This window comes from Callorhinus ursinus, unplaced genomic scaffold, assembly GCF_003265705.2.
Source record: "Callorhinus ursinus isolate GAN/ISIS: 27379988/994484 unplaced genomic scaffold, GSC_fseal_2.0 scaffold34, whole genome shotgun sequence".
NCBI classification, from domain to species: Eukaryota; Metazoa; Chordata; class Mammalia; order Carnivora; family Otariidae; genus Callorhinus; species Callorhinus ursinus.
Window position 1 is genome coordinate 14288283 of NW_027397096.1, and position 10403 is coordinate 14298685.

General features: G+C 39.6%; 1 protein-coding gene across 2 annotated transcripts; it reads left to right on the forward strand.

Annotated features, from left to right (window-relative positions):
* The first annotated feature begins 422 nt into the window (after positions 1-422).
* SRSF1 (serine and arginine rich splicing factor 1) lies at positions 423-4223 on the forward strand. Of its 2 annotated transcripts, XR_003204274.2 has the most exons (5): positions 423-755; positions 1158-1342; positions 1721-1893; positions 2093-2773; positions 3707-4223. XR_003204274.2 is itself a non-coding variant. In XM_025851060.2 (4 exons), the coding sequence occupies exons 1-4, from the start codon at positions 562-564 to the stop codon at positions 2285-2287; spliced, it is 747 nt and encodes a 248-aa protein (XP_025706845.1). In that variant the 5' UTR covers positions 423-561; the 3' UTR covers positions 2288-4223. The 2 variants fall into 2 exon arrangements, 1 of the variants encoding a protein (XP_025706845.1); XM_025851060.2 differs by having other exon boundaries at positions 2093-4223.
* The last annotated feature ends 6180 nt before the right edge of the window (positions 4224-10403 follow it).

Consider the following 10403-nt stretch of genomic DNA (forward strand, 5'->3'; position numbering starts at 1 on the left):
CGCGTTTCCGGAGCAACCGCCAGGTCCCTCCCCCCTCAGCTCCGCCCCCAGCTGTCTTTCCCGCCAAAGGCCGTTAAGCCGCAGGGCATTGTGGGACAAGGCTCAAGGCTAGGTTTCACCCAATGCTTTCAAGGCGCGGACTTGTTCTAAGAGACTCATGGAAAAATCGACTATCTCTTAAGACTCGTCAGGGATTAGTAACCCCTTTAACGAGGAATCTGTGTTTAATTTTTACCAAACGGCTGGTCATTTCACTTGCAAACCACTCCGTAAATCGGGAACGCGAGGAACTTTTTTTCTCCCTTCTCGCGGAGGGTCACGTCGCGCATGCGTGAGCGTACCTTTCGCAGCACCCGTTACGCTCTTGCGCGTGCGTACTGAGATCGAATAGCTGCTTCCTCCCGCTTCTCTTCCTCCCTCCCCCCATATCCGTGCGCCGAGCTGATAAAGGCGCCATTTTGGAGGGGCCGCGGGAGACGTGGTGTCGCTGCGGGCTCGCTCTGCCGTGCGCTAGGCTTGGTGGGAAGGCCTGTTCTCGAGTCCGCGCTTTTCGTCGCCGCCATGTCGGGAGGTGGTGTGATTCGTGGCCCGGCAGGGAACAACGATTGCCGCATCTACGTGGGTAACTTACCTCCAGACATCCGAACCAAGGACATTGAGGACGTGTTCTACAAATACGGTGCTATCCGCGACATCGATCTCAAGAATCGCCGCGGAGGACCGCCCTTCGCCTTCGTTGAGTTCGAGGACCCTCGGTGAGGGGCCCGGGGCTTGCCGCCTTGAGGCAATAAGTTGTAGTAGTTGGGGAAGGCCTTGATACAGAGAATGGGGAGGTGGGCTCTTAGGTTGGGGGTAAGACGCTATCGCCCATGCAGGAACCGAGTAAGGAGCCGAGTCGCTGTGGCTTCTCTGGTGGTTGGGCCCACGGACGTCCCCAGAGTGGACTCTCTCCGAGCGGGAAACTGAGGCGCCGAGGGCTGGTGTAGTGGTCGGGAGCCTGGCGTGCTTCTGGGTGGGGGAGGGGCCGTTCCTATTATGCGGCGCATGTGGGCTCTTCCACGCTGGTTGCGCATGTGCGGGGGCCGTTAGTTCCTGACTGAGTTAGTTGCCCCTCCCCGGCCTTATTCTTACACTTTTTGCTTTCTGTGATCACGCAGAGACGCGGAAGACGCGGTATATGGTCGCGACGGCTATGATTACGATGGATACCGTCTGCGGGTGGAGTTTCCTCGAAGCGGCCGTGGTACAGGCCGAGGCGGCGGCGGGGGTGGAGGTGGCGGGGCTCCCCGAGGCCGCTATGGCCCCCCATCCAGACGTTCTGAAAACAGAGTGGTTGTCTCCGGTGAGTTTACTATTCGTGAGGGTTGTTGAGAAGGGACAGGAACCACTTTTAAGTTTTTCCTTGAGTGACCAGTTGTGACAAATGCAAGTTTTTGCGGTAGGTCTTAAATTACTTAAGTTTCTTGGGTGAGTCTAGTAAACAAGGATTAATGTAGTGGAGGTATACCAATACACTACTTACTTACCGTTAAGTTGGATACCTAGAACATGAAGGTCTTCGCAGATAATTTTGGACTTTGGATTCCAGAATTTTAATAAACGGCTCTTTACCTAGGGTCTTGAATCTAATCATTTATTTCAAAGTAATCTTTGTTCTAGTGTAAATTTTAAGTTTAATGTGAAATTTAGGGTGATTGGTATTGAAAAAATACTTTTTTAGGACTGCCTCCAAGTGGAAGCTGGCAGGATTTAAAGGATCACATGCGTGAAGCAGGTGATGTATGTTATGCTGATGTTTACCGAGATGGCACTGGTGTCGTGGAGTTTGTACGGAAAGAAGATATGACCTATGCAGTTCGAAAACTGGATAACACTAAGTTTAGATCTCATGAGGTAGGTTTTACACTTACTCTTTTCTTTGGCCAGAATTGGATACAGTGGTCTTAACAGTGGAATTTGAAGGTAAGATTCAGGCAAGGGTGTCCAAGTAAAGTACCAGATTCCTGGTTTTAGTTACGTTGTATTCGTTCAGCATGCCTGAAGACAGGTGAAAGCTTAGATCTTTCAATCGAAAGTTCTGTCTATTCAATAGGGAGAAACTGCCTACATCCGGGTTAAAGTTGATGGGCCCAGAAGTCCAAGTTATGGAAGATCACGATCTCGAAGCCGTAGTCGTAGCAGAAGCCGTAGCAGAAGCAACAGCAGGAGTCGCAGTTACTCCCCAAGGAGAAGCAGAGGATCACCACGCTATTCTCCCCGTCATAGCAGATCTCGCTCTCGTACATAAGATGATTGGTGACACTTTTTGTAGAACCCATGTTGTATACAGTTTTCCTTTACTCAGTACAATCTTTTCATTTTTTAATTCAAACTGTTTTGTTCAGAATGGGCTAAAGTGTTGAATTGCATTCTTGTGTAATATCCCCTTGCTCCTAACATCTACATTCCCCTCATGTCTGATAAATTGTATTTTAAGTGATGTCATAGACAGGATTGTTTAAATTTAGTTAACTCTCCATGCTCTTCAGACTGTGATATTGTGTAAATGTCTATTCTGCTCTGGTTTGTGTGAACTGGGATGTTGGGGGTGTTTGTGGTTATCTTACCTGGGGAAGTTCTTATGTTTATCTTGCTTTTCATGTGTCTTTCTGTAGACATATCTGAAGAGATGGATTAAGAATGCTTTGGATTAAGGATTGTGGAGCACATTTCAATCATTTTAGGATTGTCAAAAGGAGGATTGAGGAGGATCAGATCAATAATGGAGGCAATGGTATGACTCCAAGTGCTATTGTCACAGATGAAATTGGCAGTATTGACCTTATACTAAAAGGCAAGGGTTAAAAGTGATTATATATATATATATATATACATCTACCTTAAAACACTTGCAAACATCTTATGCAGTTATCTTTAGCTGCAATTGCTTTGCTCTTTAAACCTTGGCAATTGTGGCAAAATTACATTGCCCATTTTGTAACAATTTATTTTGCTCCCTTCCCCCCTTTTTTGTTTTAATAGGGACTAATGTGGGAAGAACTGGCTAATTTGTCACAGTGCTTAGTTACAACTGTTAATGTGTGACCTGCTGTTGGTGTACATGTGGGTACAGGGTGTCTTTAATTCCAACCAGATAGAGTATAATATCAATACTGCTAAATCTGCATGTCCTCTGTGTGACTGATATAGCGTTGCTATTTCATTTTTTTAAGACAAAATGAAAGCAAAATAGAATTCCAGTGTATTGGTGTAGATAATCTAGTTGGGAATACTTTTAAGTCTCACCTTCCCCTTTAAACTAATACTCATAATTGACTCATGTTTAAAACACTTTAATTTACAAATTAAATTGCAGATGGGAGCACTAGGTTTAGTTTAGACTTAGGGTGGGTAGCAATACCAGTAAACTTCTCAACTACATAACTTTTTGCAACCACAAAACCTGTAATACGCTGTACAGTAACAAGTGTTGGCATTATCAGTTGAACTGTAAATATAAAATGCTTCTTCCAATTAGTCTCTATGATGATTAAGTTTCTAAAATTTATCTGAACACCATTCAGAAACTTGTTTTGGGGAATTTGATAGTTATTGATGTACATCTGTTAAACTGATGACAGACATAACTCATCATTCCCCAGAAACCTTTTTTGATTACAGTATCTAACATTTTGCCTCCTCTTTTTTGGTTTTGCTGGTTATAAAGGTTTGGATTGGAGAGGGCTCACTGGATCCCAATCCTTGGAGCTGGATCATTGGATTCAAATCATAATGTGGATAGGATAGGGAGGATGAATTACAAGGATTCATGGAGCGGGATCAGATTACCAGGAACATAGGAGTGGATTCCTGCCCCAACCAAACCGCATTCGTGTGGATTTTTTTTTTTTTATTCAACTTAATTGGCTATTCCAAAGATTTTTTTTTTTCCTATTTTTGACGATTGGAGCCCTTAAGATGCACGATGGAATTGTGTTTTGCATTTTTTGGTAAAAGGAGCAAAGCGAGGACCTGGAGATAATACGCTGGAGCAATCTCCTTGGAAGGATTCAGCACGAGTAGATGGTAAACATTTAAAGGGGAAAGGGGGGGTTTGTTTAAAATAGTAAATCAGTAAGTCACTTCTAAATTTAAAGAACAAAATTGGAGTTGAAGAATAAGTAGGTTTCCAATTGGCTATTGCCGTTTTTCTTTGAAAAAAATAAACATTTTTTAAAAAACTATGCATGGTTGTCCTTTTTCCTCTTCATGTAAAATTTTAATTGGGTGACTAGTTTATCAGTTAATACTTTGATAAGATTCTGTTATGTGTTAGTAAATTAAAGGTTCTTGAAAGGTAATTTCTAATAAATGGCCATCTTATTAATTATAAGTCTTTTGGGGGAGATAAGGTAAGAATAAGGCAATTGTGTATATAATATGATAAATGGGGGGTGATCTAGTTTCTGAAAGATAATCTCCCATACTTTGATAAAAGTGATTAAATTTTATAGATGTTTATTTTTTGGTGATCATCTAGACAACATAGGCTTTTGTGCAGAATTGGGTAGTGACTAGTTAATGTTAACTTGGGGATAGCCTTTGAGATTTTCAAGCTTTTCTCAAAAATTGGTAAGTATTAAATGTTAAATTCACAGATTAGAGCTCTTAACACAAATGACATTTTTTCTGAAATGTGAATAATACACTAGAATTTTAACTGCTTATTTATTGTTAATAAAAAGCTGGGCTTTCTTTAGAATTTTGCCTTGCAAATCCTCAACCATAAGATTATTCTGTATCCAAAACATACCAAAGCAGTGATTTATATCTTAGTCTGCTAGTTCTTGTATCTTTTTATTTGATAGCCCCTCGGTGCTAAATTTTCAATGAGTTGGGGGAGGAGATTTTTACTTAAAATCCCTAATCTTTTTCTTTTGATTTCCTCATAGCTAGTCAAAACCATCAAAACACTTTTTTCTGCACTCAAAAGAAATAACTAAGTCTTAACATTTGCCTTGGATGCTAATCAGAGCTGGAAGCTGAATTTAAGACCACTATGCAGGTGACATAATTTGAAACTTAGGGAAAACTAGACATAATCTTGGGAATAGAAGAAATGGGCCCCAGTAGATAAGGGCACATTTGCATAAGGGCACCCAACCAAAACATTTTGATGGACCTTGTGGAATGTAAGGAGGAAGAGAAGGGACATTTAAGTTCAAAACTAAGATTCCACTTACAAGTAAAGAACTGGTTTAGATAAGGAAGTTTGTAGTTTTTATGCAAGAATTCAAAATACAATGTTCAAGAAGTGGAAAGATTTTTACTAATTAAAGCCGTTTCATGTATAGAATATAAGTATTTTTTAAACTAATTTTGGAAAGGTTAATGTGAGCTAGACTTAAGCTTGTGTTCATTTTGCCTTCACTGAAGATTGAGAGCATTTAAGCTAAGTTGAAAGCTGTGTTCTACTAAAAACTTAGTAGTCCAAACCTCAGAATTGAAGTGAGTTAGAAAATATCTGATAATAGGCTGTCTGAAGTTTAGAGGACTTGGCTACATATTTATAGAAGGTAGATGGGCACTGGACCAGACAGCAAAAAGCTGTGAGGGCAGATGCAGACTTTTTTCAGTCTTAGGAAATGGGCCCTAAACCTCTATCCATTTTGGCAGCTGTTAGAAGGGTGTTGCACTGTTTTGGAACTAAAAAAGTAGCCCTGAATTGTTCCCTTTTTCTCCCTATTTATGTCCCCTTAGAATAGTGTAGGGAGCCTATAATTAGCTTGTTATTTTCTAACCAAGGAAAAACTTTTAAGAAGCAATTATTTTTCATAACGTCAGATTGAATAACCCATCTTGCTGTTCAGCCCACATCCTTCTGGAAACAAAAGGTAAGAAACCCATTTTCTGATTCCTAATTGTTTGGGATCTGAATTTTATTTTTAAAATTTGTTTTAAATTTTTTTAAAATACTGTATGAACAGATTTTCCTTGTTAAAAATGTTTTTCCCCTAAAGTTTAATATCTTCATAAATTGAGTGCTCCTGTGTCCACTTACTGTAGTGTTTAAGTTTGGTATGATTCTAGAATTTCAGCTTTCTCCGTTTTATCTTTGAAACCTCTTGCTCATTAAGACTGATGTGTGTTTTCAAGTTTTCTGTGCAGATGAATTTCTTAATGTGTCTTTTCACTTTGTATATGAAGTTGTACTGAAATATAAATTAAGTTCTATGTATGTATTTACCGTAAATAGTATTAAAAAGAGACTATTAGGCTGAAGTTCTGTTGTAACAACCAGTCTGGTTTCATTTAGTTCCATCCCAGTATGAAGATTTCAAAGGCAGAAAACCGGTTCACAATCTCTTATCCAAAAAATTCTGAGAACTTTGTTGTTGAATGTGAAACCTGACCAGAATTGATGCCCTCATTTTGCACTTACTGGGACTGCACAGTCTTCTGCAGAAATACTGAGGTTTCGTTACCCCCTTGCCATAGGCTTTGCTGGGGGTGTTAGATGATACAGAGTCTATATATATACACCATACTTTATTTTATTATATGAAGTGTGAATGGCTCTGAATTTCAAATACACCTGCCCCCTTGAGTTTGGATAAGAGATTATAGAACTCTTACAGAATATAGGGCTAAGGTTCATGTGAGTGAAAACCTGTTAAGTGTGGATCTTTTCTTAATGGAGATCTAAGTTTCCGGTCTTTTTAGGCTGAAGCAGCCACGAGAAAAAAGGTATGACCCACATTTCTTTATATTCTATTGCTATAGTGGACTCACAGTTGTACTCCACTGAAGGAAATACTCTTACCATTCTAGTGTATGTAGTGGTATATTCAATTCTTGGGGGTAATTTTTTTTCAATACTTTACAGGAATATTGATAAATATAAGAGAAGCTGAGATTGGCATGAATTGATGCAATTATAAGGGAACATCCCGAGTAAATAATCCTGGCAAAAATTTGCTTTTTAAATAGAGGCCCAAGAAGTTGCAGTTATACTTAAACCAGCACTTATTCCTGTGATTGAGGACTTTGGGGATGCATCTTGATAACTTCAAAAGCTATACCTGAAGGTGGTTGTGATTTTTGTAGGAATCAAGGAATTTTTCTATTAAATCGCTTGGTGCTTCTGTAGTACCCCCCAAAAAATAGCCTTTTCATGTAGAAGTTAATAGGCAGAAATAACCTCATAGTAAACATTTTAATAAGTTCCTTCAGCTGGATTATTGGGGAGAGAAAATTTATGCATAGCCTTTGCATAAGGAGTTGCTGTTTTAGGTGTACAAAACAACAGATGAAATAATACTAAGATCTTGAGTTCAGATTCTGGGTGTCTTTATCTCGTAAGTACAAAGGAGTTAACGTTGAACCAAGTTAAATGTCTTAACTCCTGCTACCTTGTGACTTAGTCTATCAACTGTTGGTAGAACTATCAACGTGAAGGTAGTAGAAATTGAGAACCCCTAGAATGCTGTACTCCTTTTCACCAAATACAAGACAACTTAAAGGGATGCCAAATGGCTAGTAAGTTTTGTTTTTGCTTTTTCAACCATGGTCTGTTCTCCCCTGTTGGATTAAATGCTAGGGAAAACCTTGTAGCCACTAGAGGGAGCTATTATATAAAGTAAACCGGGAGAGTATCTCTACTGCAAAGAATCCCTAAAAGGAAGGTGGAAACCAACTATTCTAGTTATGTCAGCTCCAAAGTTAGGTGGGGTTTTTAGGGTGGGTAAGTTTTCTTCCTGTAATTTAACCTCTGCCTTCTCATCTGTTGAGTAAGGATCCATTTAGGTCTTGAACAGAGCTTTATTAGCACTGAACCTCTCAAGAAAAATAAGTTCAGGGACATAGGAGAAAATACTGAAGACGTGAATCTGCTTGTTTTCCTGCCTCCCCTGTACACCTACAGGTATGGATCAGTGAGGCCAGAAGTGAAAGAATTGGGTACAGGAGTAGATGTGTGCTGCAAATGGCAATCTAGGCATAAAATTGATCTCAGGAAAAACAAACATACTTTCAGAGATCTTTGTCATTTTTATGGCATGAAACATTTCTGGAATCTTCTCAGCATTACTAAAATACTTAATGAGTGTTAGTTAAAACCCTGCTTATTAAGTTGACTGTGTTTGTATTTTTGTTTTCTAGGCCTTGCATAACTAGGCACAGAGTATCTTGTGATCAGAAAGCCCATGCGCATAGTTCTCTTGTCATGTTAATGTCATTTTATATTAAGACTGAAATTTTGGGGGTATTAACACGAGCATTTGTCACTTCCATCATCCCCTTCCCTATGACCTTACATTGGCAAAAAATGTAAAGGACAGAAACTTCCCTCCTGTTTAAGAATACCATTGAAGTATCTTAGGCCCACTTGATCTAATTTCATCAAGAAAATGGTATGGTAGTGCTCTCCCTAAAACATTAATGTTAGAAACTTGGCTGCTTTGAAGAATAAGATACTAAGAGCAAAAAAAAGTATTTTCCGGGAGAAGAAAATCAAGTTCACACAGTAGAGCTTGTCAGCCCGCTTGACATTTTCTGTGGCAAGTGAAGCCACAGAAGGTGGTTGCTGACTAGCAGGCTTGGTGCAAGTTGGATTGAGAATGCTCTAGACTGGTAATTTCCTATCCTTAATCCTAGGAATGTTAGCTATGAGGTCTCCTTAATTTAACTTGTGAAGAGACACTCTAAAACCAAAATTGGACAATTGAAAATCCAGCATTCCCTTTGTAAGAGAAAAAGGCTAAACTTGGAGATGTAAAGTGCCACGGGCATGGCAGAATTGTGTCCTGAGTTGCTGAATATTAGGGGAGCCTTAACAACTGAAGTTTGGGATAAGCTTTCAAATTGCAGCAATAATGGTTTAAAACAGGAAGAGACTACTGCATCTGGTAAACAGAAAACCTACAGCCTCTAAATACGACTTGGAAGTCCTGGGCTGAATCTCTTACGCCCTTAAAGTGGCTGGCTTAGAAATGTGACTTCTACCATCTACTGTATGGTCAGTGAATGCCAAGTGTGGTTAGAAATTCATTAATCTCTTCATCCCAAACCCCAGCTGTCCACCAGCTAACTGTTGGCTAGGGTAATTTTTTTTTTTAATGAAAAATTACGTTCTCACCTTCTACTATAGTTACTTGAAACCTCAATGCTTGGAGGTTATTCTTAAAAATATGGCAGCTGAGCCCTTTAGTAACCTACCCCCTAGCCTACTTCTGTAATCTCATTTCTAGCCCTCCCCCTGATAAACTCCATATCCCAGGACTTGACATTCTCCAGCATTTCTTATATTTGGTCCTACTGTTTCTCCTGCAATGCTTCTGTCTGCTCATTTAGAGAAGTATAACTTGAACACTGCATAGTACCTCAAAAATCACCTCCTGGAAACTTAATACCTATCATACAGACAGAATCATTACTTTGTGTGTGGACATAGACTTGTGTATTTTCCTCTAGTATAGCCATGTCACTTAGCTTGCTTACACTATCCAGCCATCTACTTCAACTTTCTTGCATCATGAAATTTTATTTTCTGAGGAACCAAAACAGTGTCTGGCACAATAGTCACTATAAGAACTCACTTAAGAGAAAAAGCACTATTGGTTCTTCCTCTGTTCGCAGAGTATTGCTACTGTATTTTAAAACTGCCATTCTGCCTTGATTATCAGTGAGTTGTTATGTATCTGTCTTTTCTAACAGGTCGTAATCTTTCTTCCTCCCCCTTCCAGGTACATAGCACAAAATAGCTATGCACTGAATAGACACTCAAGATAATTATTCAATTGCTATGGAAGAGAAACCTAGAGATTTGAATTATTTCCCGTTCTGAATATCTTGAATAAGTAACCAGTAAATATAGGTCTAAATTTCTTTTGTGTCTAAGTTGGGAATAAATCTTTAATTGATACTTGTTGTGTAGTAGTAGAAGTTAAATATTTGTATGTAACATTAAAATATCATTTTCCATTCTCTGACCTCCTGGAGTGTTTCTAGTTATTTTTGGAGACTTTTTTTTTTTAAAGGAATTTGAATTAATAAATCAAGAGTGACGTCCACCTTTTAAGACGTGAAATGTTTATTAGCAGTACAGCAAGCACACTACAACAAAGAAAACTAAAAATGGCTCCTTTGTCCTCTAAAACTAGGTACTGAACTTGCACCAAGGTCATAGTTAAGTTCTATGACTTTATTTTTTTAAGACTTTATTTGACAGACACAGAGAGGGAATGCAAGCAGGGGGAGTGGGAGAGGGAGAAGCAGGCTTCCCGCGGAGCAGGGAGTCCAATGCGGAGCTCGATCCCAGGATCCCGGGATCATGACCCGAGCCAAAGGCAGATGCTTAATAACTGAGCCACCCAGGCACCCCCTAAGTTCTATGATTTTCTGTAACCAGTTCTTAGCCACAGTAC

What these genes read in the sequence shown, in the direction of transcription:
- SRSF1 (XM_025851060.2), top strand. Translation starts at nt 562, where the DNA reads ATGTCGGGAGGTGGTGTGATTCGTGGCCCGGCAGGGAACAACGATTGC. An exon ending in GTTGAGTTCGAGGACCCTCG is followed by an intron (nt 756 to 1,157) that starts GTGAGGGGCCCG and finishes GTGATCACGCAG; the next exon opens with AGACGCGGAAGACGCGGTAT. An exon ending in CTAAGTTTAGATCTCATGAG is followed by an intron (nt 1,894 to 2,092) that starts GTAGGTTTTACA and finishes TCTATTCAATAG; the next exon opens with GGAGAAACTGCCTACATCCG.